Genomic DNA, 24,540 nt, shown 5'->3' with positions numbered 1-24,540 from the left:
ACAGCGAATTAACCCTAACCCTAAACCCTAAACCCTAACGCTGTCACGGTGTTTGTATAATAATACCAAAAAATCATCTTTTTAGTTCAACTATTTCACTGTGCAATATTTATATCAGCCTGAAATAGTCTCGGTCGGAATTAGCTTACCGACGAGCGGGGGGGGGGGGGAGAAAAGACGGTTTAAGTCTTGCAACGAAATGTCGACGTTGCTTACAAGCAGTCTTTCTTTGTAAAAATAACAAATGGGTAACGATGGTCGAAATGTAATCTGTCTAAAAGACAACAACTACTACAACAACAGTAGAGTGGCCACCCCTTTTATCTACTCCAACTCTCAGTCAATGAGATTCACGCGTGACTGCAATGTCTATTTAACTTGTAAGAATTTAACTTTGAGAATTTTTAATTGGTTGACTTGCCAAGTCAACCAATTAAAAATTCTCACACATTTCCCACAAAAAAGAAAAAAAATCTTTAAGAGAATAAAACAGTTTGTTTAGACTCCTGCTAAACTGGGTCTACCAGTTACAACTCCTTGGGGGTTGCAAGTTGGACAGAACCATTGTTCATCTTCTGGTGGTGCTTCAGTTAGAACCACACAGCTGAAATGAAACCAGTCATTGCATCTATCGCATGCTATCATAGGTCTGGTATCCTCAGGTCTGTTACAGCTAGGACAGATCCAAATTATAGTACTCTCTCTCCATTGAGGGTCCTGGCTTATATCCTGTGAACTCGATTGTTCCATGCCTATCGGGTCAGGTTCTCCAGGCTGTTGAGAGATTTCCAGAGGAAAGAGATACTTGATAGAGTATGTGTCTATAGCTCCATTCCCTTTCCTCACCTTCACCATGCGCACCAATTCATCACTTCCTTGGATTAGCTGCAGAACTTCACCTAGGGACCAGAAAGGCCTTGTTTTCAGAGGGCTTTTTATGAGCACTATATCTCCTGGTTTTACTTTATCTTCAAAAGAACAATCACACAAGCTCATTGCTCTTTCTCTGAGACTCATTCCAAACTTTCCTAAATTTAATCAGGCTTTCTTCCCGGGAACACAGGGTTTGAATCAAGTCACTTCGACTAATATGATCGATTGTTTCCAAATCCTGGTTTTCCAACCGCATTATTATTCCCTGACCAACATTCGCATTCATGAGAGAGTTAGGGGTTAAGACATTCAGATCAGCATCCTCAGAGCTCCTATATGTCAGGGGGCGGCTATTTACTGCCCTTTGCACATCAGACAAAATTGTTAAACCAAAATAGTCTACTTTATCTCTTCCTATTGCTTTATATAAGCAAGATTTTATGATCTTGATAGACCTCTCCCAACTACCACCATATCAAGGTGAAAACAGTGGAATTGTGCAATGTTTTAAGTCATATGGGAAAAATCTTTCCTTGAATTTGTCTGCTATCATGCCCCGGTTAATGATTCTGGCAGCAGCATTAAATGTGCAAGCATTATCCGAATAAAGGTGTGTAGGGATTCCATTCACGTTCGTGAACCTAATGAATGCTTGAATAAATGATTTCACAGTCATATCCGGAACCAGTTCCAAATGTACAGCCCTAATACTCATACATGTAAATAGAAGAATGTACATTTTATAGTCTTTCTCTTGTCCTTTAACATACATATGGCTGGTAAAATCCACACCGGTATGTAGATAGGGCCTGACAAAATTCACCCGAGGGGCTGGTAAGTTGGTCGAATTTTGTATTGAAAAGGGAACGGCTTTATAGCGTTTACATTTCACACAAGTACTAACCACATTTTTAACAGCCTGTCTGGCTTGTGGTATCCAATAACCTGCCAAACGTATTTTATTCAATGTTGTGGCCAAGCCTAAGTGTTGGTTTCTTTGGTGATATTCTTGAATAATCAATCTTGTTAGATAATGCTCTTTTCCGAATAAAATAGGATTTTGGACATCATATGAGCGATATTCTGATTTTCCTATTCTTCCCATCGATCGTATAATGCCTTTGTGGTCCAAAAATAGATTCAAATTCTTCACCAGTTTTGCCATGCTATTTCCTCCAGGGTCCAACAAAAAGTCCAATTCCCTTGAAAAGGATTGTTTTTGCATTGTCTTGATCAGGTAGGCATTTGCTTGTAACTCAGGATCCATCTCCCTCTTTTTTAACTTGTTGATGAACTTGAATATCAGTGAAGTTACACAGATCAACTTACTTAAACTGGAGAATTTTTCCAATTTGACTTCTGATGTAGCCACTTCATTCTCTGTGGCATAATTTACTGAAGCGCCAATCCGCTCCATTTGAACTTTTGAAAGGCAACCCAACTCACGATGGCACCAAGAGGATTCTTCTTGCCTTATCCATGTCGGTCCCTCATACCAAAGAGAAAACTTTTCCTTAAATTTCTTGATAGTCAAACCTCTGGTGATGTAATCGGCCGGGTTGTCATCTGTAGAAGTGTACTGAAAGTTTATCTTTATGTTAAAATCAGATTTAACTTTCTCAGACATTTGAGCTATGTCCTGCAATCTATTTCGTACAAATACATTTTTCGTTTGGACGAAGTCAGCCAAAATCCAGGACAGAACTACCTGAGCATCTGTGATTACATAGACATCTTTTATAAGAATGTCCTTTAAGGACTCTTTTATAAAAGGGAAGCATTGCTAAAAATACTGCTAGAAGTTCCAACGTTGGGAGGGATTTTCCCTGCAAAGGAGCCATTTTCACTTTGGCAAATACCAAGGATGAATTTCCATCCTGTACAGCATATACCGCAAACCCATATGCGGCTTTAGACGCATCACAGAAAAAGAATAATTTTGTATCTTTTCCTTCATCTCCTGGAGAAAGATACAGAGTCTAACGCTGATAAATCTTTTGCCAACGTTCTCCAAACTGAACTCATACCTTGAGGAACCATATCATCCCAATTCAGTTTTTGTCTCCATATTTCTCTCATCAATAAACGACCTCGCACTGTCACAGGTAGATACAGAGACAAAGGATCAAATACCTTTGAGGTCTCTGATAATATTTTCCTCCTAGTTGATGCCTCCAAATCGCATGATGGTGGGGAGACTCTTACAGAATCTTGGACAGGGTCATATTGATACCCCAGCATCTTTTCCCAACCAGAGTCGAATCCTGATAACGTTCCATCTGCCTCCATTTTCTTTTGGAGTGTTACACAGTTGGAATTGCAAGACTGTAAATTAAAATTTCCCTTCTGCAGACGCTCTCTTGCAGAGGTATACAAATCAGATAGATTTTTCTGCATTATTCGCAGTTTTCACTAGGTTGTCAACAGAAAAACTGGATTTCAGTGCCTCCGAACATTCATCCAAAGGGAACTTCTCTGCATGAAACTTTAACACGTAATTTAAAATAAAAGGGTTTGTATTGAAGCCAAAAATAAGGGTTTTGTACCTGTAGCAATGTAATTTTTCACCTTTCTTCAGAAAAAAGCAAAACTGATTACAATCCTTTTCCGATGTCAGACGAATCATCAGAAATGCTTTTCTGATGTCAGCCAACAAGATATATCGGTTTGCTCAGAATCGGATCATCAATTTTAACATGTCACTCATCAGGTTCACTCCAGGATATGCTGCTTCGTTCAATGATATTGAGCCCTTATGCTTATAAGAACAATTAAATACCGATCTCACCTTGGTAGTAGTCTAGTCTGTTAGTTTTAGCACTGGCCTATGGGGAATCCATATATAGTCTTTAAATTGTTTGGGAGGCACAATTATTTCTTCAATAATACCCTCGTCTTCTTGTTGTTGAAAAACTTGCAGATACTGATTATACAAGTTTTTCTTCTCCAGATCCTTATTAACCTTTTCTAGCACCCGAATAGCAGCATTGTAATTAGAAGGTACCGATTTTAATTTATCTTCATACCACTAAAGTTGTACATGATAGAGACCATCTTTGTATGTGATGGAATCACTAAACTGCTCAATCTTCTCTTCATTCAAGGTGGAGAATTTCTCGTCAATGGGTAATCCAATAGATTCAAAGTTGAACATGTTTTCCAACCTTCGCTGGACACTACTCTCTTCAAACCAATTTTTTAGGGGGTCTGGGTAGGATTCCTCTGGGTGAACCACGTAGTTGATTCTGGAAGATGGAAGTGGTGGAGTTTTCGCCAACACCTCTGCATAATTAATCTGTGTTCTTATTTGGTTATATAGAAAAGAACACCTGTTTCCAAAGGGGATTAGTCCTTTTTTGGTCTCGAATGCTGCTCCATACATGCAAGGGACTATCTTTAAAGGTTCCAGGTACTGGATTGCGTTGAGTCCAAGTAACCCATCTATAGTAACCAAATCCTCTGCATTAAACTTTGCAGCCAGTCTGCGATTCTTTAAATTTCCAAGAATCTGAGTAAATCCTTCAAGGCTTCAACTTGGTCGCAAGAATCTGAAGAGTATGTGTTTTGCCGGGCATCAAATTCAATCCCAACGAGATTTCCTAAAAGGTTTTAGGACTCGTTCCTAAAAAGGTCTTTACTTCCATTATTTTATCCTTTGTGAAGGAGAGGCAATTTAGTTTCTTTAAAATTAAAGTCCAAATAAGTTCTTTGACTGCCAGTGTCTAACAGGCAGTTTACCTTCATCTTTTTTTTATCCCCTCTTTGCACTATTATTTCAATTATGGGAGAAAGGAAAGCATTACCGTCTTTTGTATGTAGGCAGGTATCAACCTGCATACTACTCGTAACAGTTGAGCACATAGCAGTTATGTGTCCTTTAGAGTTGCAACTATGGCAACAAATTTTTCTTGATGTCCTTAATAGACACATATTCCCCAAGTGAGATCTCTTTAGGCACCAAAAACAAAGACGCAGCTCTCTACATCGGGTTATCCTGGCTTCATGGGTCGTATAGTTGCCACAGTCCGCAGACAAATGTTTATTGCTTTTGCAAAAGTCGCATCTTACCTCGGATCTCAATTCGGTATTAAAAGTTTTAAGAGACAAGGTTTTGATTGTCTCCTCTGGCTTAACCTTAGGTTGCAGCCTAGGTTTGGACATCACATCAGTACCTTGGTCGGCTGTCTGGCAACTAGCATTTGTTTCACTATTCTTGGTGTTTCCTTCAATAGTGCGGACAATGTCGGGTAGGTAGTCCCAGAGATTCGTAAGAGTTCTCCCTTTACTTCGGGTGGGAATTTTGCAAATAACACTTGTGCTATTATTATTGCTCCAGCTGACTTATCGTCATATAAGTCACAACTATACGAGGCCTTTAGCTCCCACAATCCTCCTGGGTCTTTATCATAAAATATTTTAATCCTTCCAGGTTTTGGGGATTATCTAACTGGAAATCTAATATTTCCTTAATTATTTCACCTCTTATCTCCTCCTCGTCCAAATATTGGTCCTTTAATAGCTTAGGGGCCATAGTGTAACTATCTTCAGAGGGAGAGAGATGATTTATAAGTTGGAGGGCCCTACTTTCCAAGGAGCACCTAAAAAAATATAGTCTTTTCGTGTTTGATGTTATGGACCTGGCACAATTTTCAAACTTTGTCAAGAAGTCCTTGATGCTCCTCTTGTTGGTGTCGAAGTTCTTACCATCAAAGCGTGGTCCCTTCAACTTTATTTTAAATGGCTCCACAGAAAATGAAGAATGGGCTGTTGGTTTGGAGGGTGGCGATCTCTCATTTTCTGAAGTAACCGGGTTGCCATGACTAGAGGTTGAGTCAACATCTTCCATTGAGGTAACTGCTGGGTGTTCACTCTGGTCAGCTTTCCGCAGAGAACTTAAACGCTGTCTCGCTCCATATTTAAAGTGGAATGAAGCTAGACTTAAGCTTGCCAATGCTTCCGCTTGTCCTCTTGCAGCCAAGTGATCCTCCATGCCAAATGAGACACACTCAAGCTCTTCCAACCAGTCCTCTATTTCTCGCTTAAATAGAGAAAGCACTTCTTCAGAATTCTTCTCTTCCTTTTCTAACCCTTCCAGGGTAGTTAGTATTTTTCTTTGAAGAAGTTCTTGTTTCAGCTTCAGGTCCTCCATTGAGACTGAATCATCCATGTTATGAATTCAGTTGAACACTAGAATAATCCAACTCCAAAGAGGAGAAATCAATTTCGTTTCAATGTATGTATTTTAAAACAGAAAAGAATCAGTTACACTTTGTTTCATTAGATGACGGTCATTACTGTTTTATAAAACCTTTTTACCATTACTGACGCGGATATTTATGCACACAAAAAAAATGACAGTCATTTAAATAGAAATAAAGTCCTTACTCATTAATTTCGTTGCAATGTCTCGGAATTAGCTTACCGACAAGTAATGGGGGGAAAGAAAAGACGGTTTAAGTCTTGCAACGAAATGTCGACGTTGCTTACAAGCAGTCTTTCCTTGTAAAAGTAACGATGGTCGATGTGTAATTTGTCTAAAAGACAGCAACAACTACTACAACAACAGTAGAGTGGCCACCCCTTTTATCTACTTCAACTCTCAGTCAACGAGATTCACGCGTGACTGGAATGTCTATTTAACTTGTAAGGAATAGGCACTCAGGTTCTTTGATTAATGGACCACCGGCCGTGTTGGTCACAGCTACCAGCACTCCTTTCTTCCCCACCGACCTACCCTCGGCAAGTCAACCAATTAAAAATTCTCACAATAGATTAGACTTTTTTTTAAAGTTTATGACCGTTTTTGTTATCCCAAAAGCTTATTAATAATTATTTGTGGTAAATGCCGTGGCCTTGTAGGAGTCAGAATGTTGGAGAATAAACTATTAAAATTGTTTAAAAAAAAAAAAATAGAAATATTATTTTTTATTTAGAAAAAAGTGTTTACAAAATGTTGGCAATAAAAAAATAATATTTCTGTTATTTTTTAAACAGTTTTAATAGTTTATTTTGGAAGTATATTACATAAAGAAAATAAACAACCCACTTTAAACGGAGAAATTACGAGTTTTGTATATGTTATTTGCAGTTTTGTGTTAGGGTTGTCAAAAATTCCCCCAAAATTCTGATACTGCTAGTGGCGCTGTAAACGAAAATAACGTTTAAAATTACAGCAAACGTGTAGTTTCCAAGATATGAAGAAAAATGTTAGTTTTAAAAAATGGGGGGGGTCACTTTTCTATAAAAATTTAACGTAAAATGAGCACCCACTTTATGACTATCATTTTTTTTTAGGGCGCTTTCTTTTTAACAAATAAAAGCGAAGAAAAATGAGTATGGCCACCTTCATGTTGGGGGTTGGGAGTCAACGTACAATGAACACAGTTTAACGTAAAATGAGCACCTCCTTTTAAAAAGTGTAAACAGAATTTTTGTCAGGGAGAGAGGGTCAACCGTAGGTACTCATTTTACGTTTAGTTGTGTTTATTCCTATATCAAAGAGGCACTTCGCCTTGTTTGAGGCGAAAATGTAATTTTTAAAAAAATTGTTCGTTGCCCATGTAAAAAAAAAAAAAAAAAAAAAAATTGGCCATAAAGTGGGTGGTCGTTTTAGGTTAAATTATCCCCCCTTTTTTTTTTTTTAACTACCATCTCTTTATATCTTGGAAACTACTAGTTTGCCGTAATTTTAAACATTATTTTCGTTTTCAGCACCCCCAAAAACCTACAAAAGTGGTAATTTAAAAGGATTTACCTTAATTTTTATTTTATCGTTTTTTGTCATTATATAACTCTCCCCTAGAGGGTACAGACTGTTAAGAGACACTAAAAATGTAATTTTACCATGCTATTCAACCATTCGAAGATTAATCTTATCAACTTCTATGAATCCTGTCATTGAACAACACGATAACAATTTTCTCATGTATATTAAAAGTAAGTTCAAGTTACTAATGCGGAATGACATCACAGTATCTTTACTTGTTGATGAAATACATCTCAAACCTTATCTTGATTATAAAGGTGGTAATATTGTTGGCTTAGCTAACAACAGCAATGAACCTGCCACAAGTGCATTTGCTTTTATGCTTAGCAGTGTATTCTCACAATATAAGGATGTTGTGCATGTTATGCCAACTAAATGTCTTCTCGCTGAGCACTTATTTGACATAATCAAACGTGTAATAATTGGCTTAGAAGATATAAGGTTTAAGGTATTATCTGTTATAACAGATAATAATGCAATAAATAAAAAAGCTATGTCTTTCTTTTGTAGCCCATCAAAGCCTTCAATTGTATATCCCCATCCAGTTAGAACGTCTAGCCCTCTTTTCTTTTTATTCGACTCAGTGCATATATTAAAATGCATTAGAAACAATTGACTTGGCCAAAAAGATGAACGTAAATGCATGATGTTCCCAAAAGTTTGTTATAATGGGAATCATGAATTAGATAACATCCAAAGTGCTCCATTTTCTAGCTTACATAAACTTTATGCCCTAGAATCTCAATCACTTGTGAAATATTGCTATAAGTTGACTTCAAAAGCTCTTTCTCGGACTACTTTTGAAAGGCTAAATGTTAATTTGGTTTTGCAAATTTTCAACGAATATACTATTCAAGGTTTGCTAACCTTAGGAAAACAGGAATGCTTGCCAAATTATGCAGAAATCGCAGAATACATTCGAATATTTTATATTTGGTGGACAATACTGAATGTGAAAACACCATATAAAGGTTGTCGACTTCGTAATAAATATGCTAATCCACTTACATTAAATAGTGATAATTATAGTTTCCTAAATGTGTTCTGTGACTGGTTAGAAACTTGGAATAGCATTCCTGGAAAAACTGGTAAGTTAACAAAGGACACATATACTGCTTTGCAACATACTACTTACACAATTTTAGAATTGACTAAATATTGTATAAATGTACTGAACATGGTGTATATATTACCAGGAAAGTTTCAGACAGATAACCTTGAGGCAAGGTTTGGCCAGTATTGATAACTTAGTGGTGATCAATATAATATATCGATACGTCAGGTGTATGAATGTGAAAAAAACTCAGAATGTTGCCAGTTTTAAAATTGAGCTTACCAATTAATAATCAAACTATTGAATTGAAAAATTTAAAAGAAACTAACTGGGATGAAATGACAAGGGAGCAAGAGTTACATGTTTATAAATTTAACATAGATGTAACAAAAGATGATGTTAATCAATGCAAGGAAGTACTTCCTGTTATATTATACTGAGCAGGTTATTGCTGTCATGCAGTTTTCAAAAAACTGAAATGCAATGGCTGCAAAAATTTAATATCCGTGAGAGATAGAAATTTCTGTTGAAGAAATAGCTGAATTTAACAGCTACTTTCAGGGTATTAACAGAGGTTCTCTGCTATACCCAAATGATATAACTAATAATTTTGTCTTATATAATTATAAAGTTATAAACAAACTTACAAAATGCAATTCTTTTTTACATTCGATTCATCAGAGAAAATTAGTCATGTACATAACTTTAAATATTTTGGCTGATCAAAATCGATTATTTCATGTTAACTCTTGTGATGAGGGTCACACTATTCAGCAAATTGAAAAAATGCTGATATGGAGTTCATCGAATTCCCTTATAAATAATTTTTGTCGCAAAGAGAATGACAATATTAGTAAAAAAAAAAAAATATTAGAAAAAGAAAAATTCAAACTTTTAATTAAATTCTACAACAGATTTTTGAAAAGTTTTAATATTCAATGTTTGAAATTGAATAATATTGGATGAGTTTCAGTACAAAGTATCATGTTTATCTTTTTAAATCCAATTTTGGAAGTTTTCTAACGCTTTCTGTAAAAAAATGTCTGCTCATTATCGACAGTCTGTGTTCCACTTATCTTGCTTGCTAGGACCTATGGCGATGACGTCATTTTTCAGCTAACAGGCCATCTATGACCATGGTCACGATTTAACACAATGATAAAATAAAACGAAACAAAATGAAATAACAAAGGAGGGAATATTATTTTCTTTGGTTTGTGAAGTGATTTTTCTTTTTGCATACATTTTAGAACTCTCTTAAGTATTTGACATCAGGGAATTATGTTTGATTAATTGATGCTTATCGACTTCAACTGGCATAAATAGCCTTAACATAAGAATGCGTATGTAAATCGAAAGTACATTTTTAGGGAATCACAGAAATACACAAAGTGTATTATTATTATAGCAATTAAATTGCTGTTGCAAATTAAACAATAAACATCAATACTTTTGTTTAAATTATCTGCATTACTTATGTTAGATTTGATAAAATTTTTGTTTGTAAATTTTTTGTTTTAAATTGCCAGATCTAAGCTGTCGGCACTCCTGCAGTATGCGGACGGCAGCCATTGTAGGGAGCGATAACTCCAATTTCTTCTTGGTCAAATAACATGGCAAATAAGTAACAAACAAGAATTTTTCTCCGGACAGAAAAATATTTAAGAACCAAAACATTTATTGCATAGTGATAAAAATGTATCAATATTTGCGTAAAGGTGACACTTGTCTGTGCAACAATGCAACATGTCTCCGCAAAATTAAAAACTGATTTTATGCTAGTGATCACCGTAAAATAAAATGAAAATATTTTGCCCAACTGTTAAAAATAACCCGATGCTTTTTTTTTTTTTTTTTTTTTTTTACACATTACAAATTATGAATTTATCAATTGCCAATTCTTAGAATCTATCATAATTTATCTTAAAAAAATGTGCGTGTGTTAACTTAAATTATTAACTTAAAGTTTAATTTCTTCAGATCTACACTTCAATTTCTTGTTCTCTGTCAGTGGAGGAGAAATCCTTCACGACTGAGACAATTTTTATTTTTGTTCCTTTTCTCCACATTAAAAAACGACCCTGGTGTCTAACTCTGTCCCGTGGGGAGGCATTGTAAATAGGAACTTAAAGTTTAATTTCTTGTAACTTATACAGAATACAAATAATGCTGAAATAATAACGCTATATCTAGAAACCCATCTTAACATGGAAACTTAAAAAAAAAACTATTTTGTACTTTCACCTAAGAATTTTGTTATTTCGAATTTGACTTAATTAAAAAGGAAAATACAATTTTTGTAATTTACGTACCCATCATGGAACGAAGATGTCATATTCCAAGAATCACGTAAATTGATCAAGTATTTTTTTAACTAAGAAAATCAGATTTTATTACGATTTTCTCCTGTAGGAGATGCCTCCCTAAACTACTTTTGCTTTTTCTCGCTCACGTTACCCCCAAATTCATAGCAGTTGGCAGATATTGATTTTTATTTAGTAGTTTGCTAGAATAACTTTTTAAATTTAGTAAGCAAGTAAAAGAAAAAAAAATGGATCTTTTACTCGTTGTTATGAATTCGGAATAAAGGCATGTGAGCGAGAAAAAGCGAAAGTAGTTTAGGTAAAGGAGAACGACAATTTACCATTAAAATCGCTAAAAATCGTAAAACAAACAAACAAAAAATGATTTTCTATATAAAAAAAATTACTTGATCAATTTACGCGATGTTTGGAATATGACATCTTGATTCCATGACAAGTAAGTACATCATAAAAAGTTTTCTGCGATTTTTAAGTTGAATTCTGAATAAGACAACAATTTAAGGTACTCATGCAGTGCACACTTATTGATCTGTGCTCTGAAATAATAACGTTATTATTTAAAAAGCCATTCTTAACATGCGGAAGGGAGGGTGTTTTATACTTATTCTGTACCTTACAATTGAATAAAAAACATATCATAAAACTTTAATTAAACTTGGGAATACGATTTTAAAAAATAGCGCGGATTAGCACCCAATTTAATAAACAAAAGATACCGTAAAAAATAAATTTAACCTGAAAATTCTATCTAAACTACATAGCCCCCATATTCTTCATGTGCCAATAATTTACAACGTCAAAAGTTGTTTTTAGCAAAAATGTGATTTTTACGAAAAGACAATAAAATATAATTTGGAAGGTAAAATCATTTCCCTCAAAAAAAAAAAAAAAAAGTGCGTAAGGCGAGTAAGTTTTACATTTAATTAAAAATAAAAAATCTTTTAAGTTGGAAAATTTCATAAAAAAACTATGAATTTTATAACAATTGTAGACAAGGATAACAACAACGAAACGTGCATCAGCTGTAACAGCAGTTCGTAAACAAACCTCGATTACATAAACATGCAACCCCATTCAAAATTAAATTGTTAGGAATAAATACCTTAGTGCACGCCATGTTTCCCATAGTATGCTCCTTTTTCACAGGTGAAACAGAACGCGTAGTTGAACAACAATAACATCAATAATAAAACCAATAAACAAGGTAATTCAAGAGAAATGCTGAATTTCGGTCCTTCAAGCAAATCAACGAAGTGAATGTCAATAATGTCCAACATAAGTCCGCATCTTGAAAAAAAAAAAAGTAGGCAAATGATGATAAAGTATTGTGTTTGTTTGTTTTTTTGTTTTTTTTTTTGTTACCGTGTGGGTGGGAGGATGCCTACTACTAAGTAGTAGTCATTGTACTTGAATGGAACAGGTGAACACGGTAACACCACCATCAACATTTGGTCCATCTTCCTCCTAACGCCAATCTCCCTATTTTTCCGAGTTTTTTTTTTTTTTTTTTTTTGCTGCAAGTATTTAACTACCTCCCCTCCCATGCTCCAAGAAAAAAAAAAAAGGTTCATGTGTACGAACGGTACCCCCCCTTTTTTTTTTATTCATTTCGTCTTTTTTATTTTATTTTTTTTCAGCGGATTATTATCGAATGAACACTAATCTACCAGATTACAAAAAAAAAAAAAAACAATATTTAAATATTTGTTGTGGGTGCTCAGTTTTTAATCCAACGTTCTGGTAAATCGATCACCCATTTTAGAACCACTCGACGTTTGAAGGCCAAATTTCACGAATTTAGCTTTTTTTAAGCAGTTTGGCCTTTTTTTAAATTTCGCTTTAAATTTGCGGTAAATATACAGATACGCTACAACAGACCACCGACCACTCTAATTTGTTATTTTAGGGATAATCGAGATCGCTGACAACGAATCTGATAATCAAACCCGGGGCAAATTTACCGTTTGCATGGTATTACCCCCCTGAACCCACAAACCACTTTCCGCCATTTTTCAGCTTCCATTTACGCTACGCGCGGTAACAAACAACGGTTGTTGAATGTGCCTTCAGTTAGCAAACTGCCTTTTCAGATGGCGTATGAATCTTTTGTGGAACATTTAAACTTATGCGAAAAAGAACAGCACTCCAAGTGGGAGGGGGTAATGTCGGAAAGACTTTTCTTTTCAGAACAGAATTAAAAAAATTTTTTTTTTTTTTCATTGGCGGACAATTTAAAATTCGAAGAAAAATTGTTAAAAATAAAATTTTAAAAAAATACATTACAGTACTTTTGAGGGGGATTTTTTTTTTTTTCTACGTAGTTTTTAATGCGGCTTAAGCACCAAACAGTTTTATGTTTTGCGCTTTTATGTTTTTTTTTGTTTTTTTTGCGGGAGGGGGATTCAATTATAGAACTTGTGTGGCTTAACAGGTGCTTCTGCAGTTTAATTAACCGTTTTTCCGTAAGTAACGCACCAACATTTACTGATTAGAATACATTTTAACATTTTTAAATTTTACTGCTTTCTGTTTACATTGGGGGAGGAGGCGGGAGTGGTATTAGGGCGCGCACCAATATCACCCCCGCCTCCTCTCCAATGTAAGCAGAAAAAGGTGTTTCTGCAGTTTAATTAATTGTTTTTCCGTAAGTAACGCACCAACATTTACCGATTAGAACACCATTTAACATTTTTTTTTTTGAGATTTTACTGTAGGGGAATAAATAAGAGCACCGGATTACCGGTGTAGGGTAAGGAGTGAGGTCCCTTGAGAAAAGAAGAGAAGAGTCCGTACACATGAGGCACGGACGCAAAAAGTTCTTCTCCTAAAAGACAATGTTGGACAGGCAGAGTACAACTCTAGAATACAGGCCTCACTCCTCCCGTAAACCCCACTATTGAAGTGAGTAATCTTTTTACCTTAATGTTCTGAATTGCAGTGTTGTCATGTTTTCATGTTTGTTAATAAATTCTTGTCGTTTATACTTGTTGTACGTTTAGTAATTATTAAAGCTAGTCGGTAGTTTTGGGACTTGGAAGAACCTAAGCCCGTACCAACAGTGGTGACCCCAACTAGCAACATAGAATACACAAAGCAACGTTTTTTTTATGTTTTAATAACAAAAGGAAAATGCGTAAAATTAAAGTTTATTTTTAAATAAAAATAATCCATAACATGAATCCTGGCGTCAGAGTAGTTAAAAATAAATAAACAAAACATTTACGTACGTAAGTTAAAAATAAAAAAATAAAAAATAATGACTAGTTACATTTTTGTGCTGAGATTTATTTTATACAAGTATCGTTACCCTTTCATCGGGATATTCACATTTTTCTCGCACAACAAATATGGCCGACCGCGTCTTCTTCAATTTGCACGCAGCGCCAGTCTCGTGATTGGCTGATGTGAACACTACGTCACACTTCGTCTTCCTCTTGCTCTGTCCCTACTATTACTACTATACGGTGTCATCTAGCTAACTGTCGCTATAAATAAATAAATAAGATAAAAATAAATAATAATAATAATAATAAAAATCATAAATAAATGTGAAATGGCGTCGCCCACATTCAGTCTGATTCCAACGGATGTACGGAATGACCCTGCTTTGTTTTTCGCACAGCTAGATTTATATTTTCGGCAGAAAACGATATCAGGACAGACTGAAAAGTTTTGCCATGTGGCGACTATATTACCTCAGGATGTTATCGTCGAGGTGAGAGACCTAATTATAAACCATATGACACCCTACGAGAAAGAGTGACAACTGCTGTGTCAGTTTCAGCACACAGGCAAATCTCACAATTATTAGAACAGGAAACGATGGGGGATAGCACGCCGTTACAGTTTCTAAAACGCCTGCAGAAGTTGGCTGAAGGGACAATGGACAATAATATTGTCAAACACATCTTCCTACAGTGCATACCAACCGAGTATAAGGTGGTAATAGCTGCACAAGATGAATCTATGCCAGTGGAACGAGTGGCTGAGATAGCCGACCATATTGCCGATATAATGTCGACACGGTCGTCAACGGTGGCTGGCGTTCAGACATCGGAGAAAGACGAGCTACTCTCCAAACTAATGGAGGGACAGACCAGATTGGAAGCTCGCATGAACAAAATGGCGGAGGACATCGCGAGACTTACCCTCGAGAATAAGCAAAGGTGGGGGGGTGCGCGCAGCCACTCCAGAGAACGGAGGCAGGATAGGACCATTTGTTGGAAGCACAAGAGATTTGGGGAGAAGGCAAATTCCTGTATCCCACCGTGTAGTTACAAGAGTTTGGGAAAAGCTTAAACCGACAGAAGAATGCGGCATCAACTGTCGGTGCATCTCGTTCAGGCCGCCTATTGTATGTGGTGGACAAAAACTCAGGTACGTCCTTTTTGGTGGACAGCGGGGCACAGGTGTCTCTCATTCCTGCGACTGCAGCTGACAAGAAATCCCCTCCCTGTAAATTCACACTACGAGCTGTGAATGGCTCGTTAATACACACATATGGGGAGAAGTGTATGGACCTTAATTTAGGCCTGCATAGAACATTTACCCACATTTTTATAGTGGCAGATGTAGACAGTGCTATTTTAGGTACCGATTTTTTACAGGCGTTTGGTTTGGTGGTGGATATAACAGGCCAGTGTCTGAAAGATCCAGAAACGCATCTCACAGCGTGTGGGGTAGTTAGGACTGGTACTCCATTGTGTCCAGCAGTGGCACATGCAAACCAGGATAACGATTTTCTGAGTCTCTTGAAGGAATACCCTTCAATTTCAGTGCCTTCTTTCCATAGGGACGTTTTGCCACACTCCACCACACACTATATCGAAACAAAGGGTCCGCCCGTTCATAGCAAAGCTAGGCGCTTAGCACCAGAAAAGGTAACAGCGGCCAAGGCTGAATTTCAGCAAATGATGAAGTTAGGCATAGTTCGCCCTTCAAAGAGCGAATGGGCTTCACCTCTTCATCTTGTCAACAAAGGTGTTAACACATGGCGGGCATGTGGGGACTACAGAGCACTGAATGCAGTCACTAAACCAGATAGATACCCAGTACCACATGTCCAGGACGTGACAGCAGTGGCTCAAAATAACCGTTTTTTACAAAATTGGATTTAATTCAAGCATATCACCAAATACCGGTGGAGCCCGAACACATTCCTAAAACGGCTATCATCACCCCATTCGGGATGTTCGAGTTCATGCGAGTTCCTTTTGGTTTGCGGAATGCAGCACAAACATTCCAACGGTTCATAGACCAGGTGTTGTCAGATTTGCCATTCGTCTGTGCATATATTGACGATGTACTTATTGCTAGCCAAACTAGAAAGGAACACATCGGTCATGTGCGACAGGTCTTCGAACGTTTGAAGCAATATGGGATAGTCCTAAACCCATTAAAATGTGCTTTTGGTCAATCCGAAGTAATTTTTTTAGGACACCATATTTCAGAGGGGGGAATATCCCCATCACCAGAGATGGTCAAGTACATTCAAAATTTCCCTATCCCTGCCACAATGAGGCAGCTGCGTCAATTCTTGGGGCTGATAAACTTTTATCGTAGGTTCTTACCTCACTGTGCACAAGTACTTTTACCATTGACAAGTTTGTTGACAAATGTGAGGAAGTGTGACATTGTATTTTCAGAGCACGCGGTAGAAGCATTCAACAAGATCAAGGCTATGTTGCAGGAGACTGCAAAATTGTCTCACATCCAACCCAACCAGGAGCTGTGCCTAGCTGTGGATGCATCCGCAATTGGAATTGGAGCGGTCCTACAACAAAAATGTGATGCGGACTGGAAACCTATTTCCTTTTTCTCAAAAAAAATAACAGAGACTGAGAAACGCTATAGTACATTTTCCAGAGAGCTGTTAGCTGCATTCTCTGCGATACGCCATTTCCGGCAGCTCTTGGAAGGTCAGCAGTTCCATATCCTCACGGACCACAAACCCCTGTTAGGCGCTTTACAGTCTTCCTCGGACAAATATTCTCCCAGAGAGATTCGCCAGATGGATTATATCCTTCAATTGACATCGGATATCCGGCACATCAAGGGAGCAGACAACATCCCAGCAGACACCTTATCGCGGGGAATTAATTCCTTCCTGTTGCAGCCGGCAATTGACGCCGACACCTTGTCTAAAGAACAACAGAAGGATGAACATTTACAAAATCTCCTGCAGAATAATCCAACTTCATTGAACCTAGTGACAATTACCAACCCTACCAGCCACACAAAAGTTGTGTGTGACACAAGCACAAACAAACTGCGACCATACGTTCCAGCATCGCTACGCAAAGACATATTTAAGGCAGTACACGGTCTATCGCATCCAGGGGCCAATGCCTCTGTAAGGCTACTAACAGACCGATATGTCTGGCCGCGAATAAAAGCTGATACAAGAGCGTGGGCGAAAATGTGTGTGTAGTGTCAAAAAGCCAAGGTCGGTCGTCACACGCGGGCTCCTCTAGGCACGTTTCCAGTTCCAGATGAGAGATTTCAGCACATTCATATCGACATCACCGGACCATTTCCGACATGTGAAGGTCAGTGCTATCTGCTGACATGTATCGACAGATTCTCATGATGGTTTGAAGCTCTACCGATGCCAGACATGACGGCATACACAACTGCCAGGACATTCCTTGCTGGCTGGGTGGCCAGATTCGGTGTACCACAAAATGTTACATCAGACAGAGGTCGACAGTTTGAGTCAGACCTTTTTCATAAACTTGCAAAACTTTTGGGCACCAAGAGTATACACACCACGGCTTATCACCCCCAGGCAAACGGCATGGTCGAGCGACTACATCGCAGTCTGAAAGCCTCCTTACGGGCACAGCTTACGGACAATAAAAGGTGGTTAGAACATCTGCCACTAATATTGTTGGGACTGCGGACAACGGTGAAAAGAGATATGGAGTGCTCAGCAGCGGAGGCTCTATATGGAACCACATTGCGGTTGCCAGCACAATATTTTTTTGAAGCACCAAAAAAAGTTATGGACATGACAGCGTTTGTCGACCGGCTAACAACAAAAATGGCCAAGATGGCATATTCTCCCTCAGGCTCGAATAGGAACATGGTCCCATATGTACCTAAGGGTTTAGAGACTTGCACGCACGTCTTTATCCATGATACGGAAAGGAGGCATTCCCTGCAACCGCCGTATCGTGGCCCCTTTAAGGTTGTGGAGAGACAAAATAAGTTTTTCAAGGTGCTTATCAAGAATGAGGAACAAAACATTTCGGTAGACAGGTTAAAACCCGCAGCACTGGAAGAGACATATCTGAAAGTATCACCCCCAAACGCCATGCCGGTAGATATCACGCTTCAGAAAGTAGAAAAGAAAAAGACACGGTCAGGTAGACATGTCAGATGGCCAGCACATTTAAAAAATTTTGTGACGGTTTAAATAAAATTAAAAATGTTGCCCATTTATTTCAGGTACTCCGTATTTTTGGGGGGAGTACTGTAGGGGAATAAATAAGAGCACCGGATTACCGGTGTAGGGTAAGGAGTGAGGTCCCTTGAGAAAAGAAGAGAAGGGTCCGTACACATGAGGCACGAACGCAAAAAGTTCTTCTCCTAAAAGACAATGTTGGACAGGCAGAGTACAACTCTAGAATACAGTCCTCACTCCTCCCGTAAACCCCACTATTGAAGTGAGTAATCTTTTTACCTTCATGTTCTGAATTGCAGTGTTGTCATGTTTTCATGTTTGTTAATAAATTCTTGTCATTTATACTTGTTGTACGTTTAGTAATTATTAAAGCTAGTCGGTAGTTTTGGGACTTGGAAGAACCTAAACCCGTACCAACATTACTGTGCGTTACTTACGCAAAAAAAAAAGAACGAAAAACATAAAACTGTTTGGTGCTTATGTTTTTGTAAACCACATTAAAAACTACGTAAGACAAAAAAAGAAAAAAATCCTCCCAAAAAGTACTGTAATGTATTTTTTTTAAATTTTGTTTTAACCAATTTTTTCTTCGAATTTTAAATTGTCCGCCAATGAAAAAAATAAATTTGTTAAATTCTGTTCTGAAAAAAAAAAAAAAATGTCTTTCCGACATTACGCCCCCCCACCACCACCACTTTTCTTCTTTTTCGTATAAGTTTAAATGTCTTACAAAAGATTTATACGTCATGTGAAAAGGCAGTTTGCTAAGTGAAGGCACATTCAATAACCGTCGTTTGTTACCGCATGCTCACGCATAGTGTAAACGGAAGTTGTAAAATGGCAGAAAGTAGTTTGTGGGTTCAGACGGTAAATTTGATTATCCGATTCGTTGTCAGCGAACTCGATTACCCTAAAAAAAAAACAAATTAGAGTGGTCGGTGTTCTGTTGTAGCGTATCTGTATATTTACCAGATTTGCCTTTTTACGATTATTTTATATACATTTTTATGGTTATTTTCAAGTTTCGTCGACCAACATTCACAAAGATTTTGCCTGGACGAGTTTCCTTTTTTTCAGATTTTGTTAATACGCAACCTTTAAGTTTCATCACCAATTTAAAAATTAATAGAAAAATTGACATTAAATTGCTATACTTAGGTGTGTGCACAGTTTCTGATACAATAAATCGATCCCTCATATTAGAACACACACACACTTATTATATCGCATATATCCATATTTACATGAATAAACCAGAAACCAGCAGGAGCAGCAACAGTGATAATAAACACAAACATCACAGCAGACGCAACTCCGACAGCATATAAACACAAATAATTATTTCACGAAACACTACAACAGTACAACACATACTAAAACACATTCACAACTTTCTTAGCTTTAAATCGATATAACACATGTATACAAGCATCAAACAGAAGACTCCCTACAACACATTAAAACACAAAACTGCCTTTTCAACAAGCCAGCAGATCAGCTCCTGCGTGTCAGCCATGAATCTTGCTCCAGCAGCAGTTAACCCTTTGCCAGCGACACCAGTTACTGAGATTACTGTGCCATAGCTGCCGCTGCACCGCCGACATCTCACTCGTGATACTGGACAGCGAGCCTTGAAGATTACCCCTCTTCCGCCACCACCGCCGTCGCCAGATCACGACAGCTCACTAGCCAACAGCTATCAACTCTTCGGCAGCAACACCAGCTATTAAGGATTGCCACACCCGTATCCCAGATCAGGACACTAAGCCACATTCCCATCATCGCCGTCATCGCACACATATTCCAAACGCCAGAACACACAAGCCACGTTTCTGCCATCGCCGCCCCTTACCTCAGCCTGACAATAACTTAGATCATCGTCGAGTTCATATCAACACCCGACCAGCATTTCTACTGATGCCCCACTGCCGCCGCCATGGTCAAATTATCCTGACACATCAAACATCGTATTAACTTTCAATAAAACATTTAAACGCAACCTTTTTGTTTGTCACTTTCTTGCTTCCATACGCTCAATTTTGTAATATAACACCGCTTTTACATAAAAGATGTTTCATTTATCAATATAAGGGCAATAATTAATGGTCAATGAGCGCTAGAGTACCAACTAAAGACTTACCTTTAAAAAGTTAATTTTTAGGGATTTTCGGGTCTGTATTTCGTATTGTTTTTACTGGTTTTCACGCACATTCAAATTGTTAAATTTTTAGTTTGCAACTCAACACTCCCCTTTAAATTGACGACTATATCGGTTTTCGGGTTTGCTGAGGACAGATATCACATTCAAATTTGGGGCAGATGCATAGTTTTCTGAATATTAAGACATCTTTTTCCAATGGATTTCAGTGGCAGTCGCCATTCTTAACATGGGGAGGAAGTGTTTTATAACATGTCTGCGCATTAGTACCTATTCAATTTGGGAAAAACATGGCCGGCAATGAAAACTTTGGATACTGAAGGTCTTATTATCCACAAAACTACTTGTCTGGCCCAAATTTAAATGTAATATTTGTTTTCAGCATTCGCAAAACCTATATTTAACGGAGAATGTTGAGTTGCAGTTAAATAAAAAAATGTCTTATTTTTTTATTTAAAACATGTTTTAGTAAGCCTATGTCAAACAGTTTCCTCAGTTTGGTGGAAATGATTTAGTTTTCTATTGTGTCGTTTATAGACGGTCTACAATTCATATCCTTAGAGTATGACAGCTTTGTAGATCTTGATCTTTGTCATGAAGGTGATGCCTCTTTTGTTCTATACATTGTTGTGGAGAATGCTGAAGACAGCACTTGCTTTGATAAGTTTGATGTTGATTTCATTGTCAATGACTATATTGTGGGAGAGCGTACTGCCAAAGTACGGAAATTTGTCAACTACATTGAGTTCTTGTCCTTAGATAGAAATGCATATGGTTTTTCTGGGGCAGATTGGTGCATTGTTAGTACTGGTTGTTAGATCAAACTTGGCACAGGCCACCAAGAATATGTCTACACTACATTGCATGTCTGCCTCAGAGTTAACATTATGGGCACAGTCATCAACAAACAGAAAGTCATTGATAGTGTTTGTTGCAACCTGGATTTTGCTTGCAACCTGAGATTGGAAACTGATCTGCCAAATCTATACCTGATTCCAGTGGCATCTCTGAAGACATCCATTATCATTGCAGAGAATATGAGACTGAACGGGGTGGGAGCCAAAACACACCCCTGTTTCACTCCACTTGTGACTTCAAAAGGATTAGAAGTCCATCCTCTACTTTGGCCAATTCCATCATGAAACTGGCATATAATGGCAATGAATTTTCTAGAGCACTCATACTTTGTCATAATTCTCTTCTCTGCTTCTGATGGAGTTTTTCAATCAGGATCTTGCTGCCCTCTTTATATATCTCAGCTGGAATAGAATCTGAGCCGGGTGCTTTCCCAGATTGGTTTCTCAGTCTTTTCGAGGGTTCATCCATTTCCTTGTTTACAGTAAGTTGGAGGAGGTGGTCAATGACCTCATCATTGATAGTAAAGAGACAATTTAGTACCCTTTTACACACCTTTCCGATCCTCTGCCACTCCAAAAGAAGGTGTAACCTCTTTCACTAATTCACCTTCGCATGCTAATCTTGTTTCATTTAGAGCAACAATGTCAAAGTTGTATCTGGCAAGTTCGCTTGCAATGAGTGCAGTGCGTCTTTGTAGTCTTGCTGAGTCATTTCTATCCATGAGTGTATGAACATTCAATATTGCCATCTTAATATCTTTTTTATTTTTGTATTTTGACTATATTATTCCGGTTCCAACTGCCCATGATAAGCCAGCCAGAATGTAGTAGAGTGGGTAATGTTTGAGGCATTTTTTCTAGCCTGTTCCCTATGCTATAGGGGAGAGCAGTGCTGTCCTAAAGAAGGCTGCTCAGACACTGAGATGGCTACAGAACTCCATTTCTGCTCCAGTAAGTGGCCTGAGCTGCCTGTATATAGGTTTGAGGCTATGACTTCCAGTGTGCTCACACCTATTGTTTTATCACTCGCCAAATGCAACAGGACTTGAAGGGGATGGGGGATGATGGATTAATCATTCTTGGAGTTTGTTTAAAGTGAAGCTGGTTTGCGCAGAGCCAACCTCACTCTCTCATCCTACCCAGCCTGATCCAGTAGCAGGTCAGGGTCAAGACAGCTGGAGGCCAGGTGGGATACAGGAGCTGGCGGAAGGGATCAAGTACGCCAGCCAACCACCTATAGGGCTTCACTCCAAAGTCCACATCCAAGATTCTGCTCCTTGGTGGTTTCCCCAGTCACGAGTATCTAGAAGTTACTCTAAACAGTTTTTATCCTGGCCGTTAGTCACATTTGATGGACTCTCTGCCCAATTGCACCAACATCATCCCCTCGCAAGTTTTGGCAAGCCTGTTGAGGCCAGTACACAAGTTATAGCTCTTAAAGCTAACATGTGAGAGATTTATGAAATAATTGAGGACCGGTGACCCCTATCCATCCTATCGGGCACAGCAGCCAAGTAAAAGGTGCTACCTCTATCCAGAAACCTATATACTCCACGACCACCACCAATAATAATAATAATAATAATAATATCTGGTTTTCTGCGAGTTACCTCTTGGTCACTCTGAACCATGAAATCCCAGAGAATCTTAACGTCCTCATTTTCCATTACTGCTTATGAGTGACTAGCAGGGGTACCCGGCATTGCCCGGGTGTTTGGAGGTGTGTGTTGAGTGCAAAAAAAAGTGTTAGTAGGCAGGCAGGCTCAGACCCGTGATGCGCGTTGCCCAGGTGTTTGGAAAACAAAAAGTGTTAGTAGGTAGGCAGGTTCGAGCCTGTGACATGAAGGCGGAAAAGAAAGTGAAAGAAAATGTGACACTACAAAGCTATGGGAAGGGGAAAGCGTTTAAATTTAGCAATGTCAATCAAAAAGTTGACTTGCTAAGTGAATGCAAAAATGAACATTAGCTGAAAGCTACCCAAGAAGGGGGAGCTTTCCAAATGAATAGCAATTGTTTGGTATGAAGGGTTTTCCCCACATTGATCAAAGCTAATTGCTTTTCTGGCCGAGAAGGCTGCCAACTGACGTTTGCTGCTATTAGTTTCGCTTTTATACGAAAAAGTCGAACAAACATGTGAGAGGGCAGAATACAGAAAATTTTATAAAAGTCGATCAAAATAAATCTGCAGACGACGTCCATTCACAAATCGTAAATATTACAATCTAGGGAGTATACAAAAAGTTTTAAAATATGGTAAACCCCCCCCCCCAAGACCACCGGTGAAAAAAGCCTTTGCCGGACATATAAAAACGTGCACACCACTTTTGCCTTTTATATATATAGACTCACCTGGATTCCCGGCATTCCCCGGGTGTTTGGAGGTGTGTGTTAAGCAAAAAAAAAAAGTGGTAGTAGGCAGACAGGCTCAAACCCGTGATGCGAAGGTGAAAAAAAAGTGGAGGCGTGTGAAAGGATGTTGGTTGAGCCAAAAAAAAAAGAAGGAAAATTGCAAGTGTAAAAAAAAAATGTGGTAGTAGGCAGCCAGGCTCGAACCCTTACCACGAAGGAGAAAAAAAAGTGAAAAAAAAAATCGTGACGCATTAGCTGTGGCGCCCATCACCAAACAGAAAGTGACATAGGTTTAAATTAAGGCTAGACAATCAAAAAGAGGCGACACATTTCGAAACTATTGGCAAAAAAGCGACCCCTCCATAACCAGTAAAGAAATTAATGTTTTTAGCCAATTTTTCGATATTTGTCGTTTGAAGGGTCGAGATTTAAAATGATACCGATTGTGTAAAAATCCGTTACCTTGGTCGAATTTTTTGCAAGACATACAAACATACATGCATACAAACATACATACATTTAAACAGACAGGTGAGATTTATGTTATAGACTAGCCGGGGTACCTAGCATTGCCCAGGTGTTTGGAGGTGTGTGTTGAGCAAAAAAAAAAAAGTGGTAGTAGGCAGGCAAGCTTAAACCCGTACCGCAAACAAGGAAAAGAATGTGAAAAAAAACATGATGTCTTTGCCATTGCATCCATTGTCAAACTGGAAGTAGCGAAGGTTTAAATTAAGGCTAGTCAATCGAAAAGAGG

At 38.0% G+C, this 24,540-nt stretch overlaps 1 protein-coding gene across 5 annotated transcripts in view; it reads right to left on the bottom strand.

Annotated features, from left to right (window-relative positions):
- Positions 1-12,777, bottom strand: part of LOC145246009 (uncharacterized) — a 747,004-nt gene extending 734,227 nt beyond the window's left edge. For 2 of the 5 annotated variants that reach the window (XM_080107815.1, XM_080107816.1), the window contains exon 1: positions 12,065-12,777. In XM_080107815.1, coding sequence (XP_079963941.1) covers positions 12,065-12,143 — 79 coding nt within the window. In that variant the 5' untranslated portion in view covers positions 12,144-12,777. The remainder of the gene's footprint in view (positions 1-12,064) is intronic. The other 3 variants (XM_080107817.1, XM_080107818.1, XM_080107819.1) reach the window with 3 other exon arrangements.
- Between the last annotated feature and the right edge of the window lie 11,763 nt (positions 12,778-24,540).

Source organism: Euprymna scolopes, chromosome 23 (assembly GCF_053919585.1).
Source record: "Euprymna scolopes isolate OS-2025 chromosome 23, ASM5391958v1, whole genome shotgun sequence".
In the NCBI taxonomy this organism is placed as follows: domain Eukaryota; kingdom Metazoa; phylum Mollusca; class Cephalopoda; order Sepiida; family Sepiolidae; genus Euprymna; species Euprymna scolopes.
The sequence above is the reverse complement of the archived record's forward strand: the minus strand, read 5'-3'. Positions and strand labels throughout refer to the sequence as shown.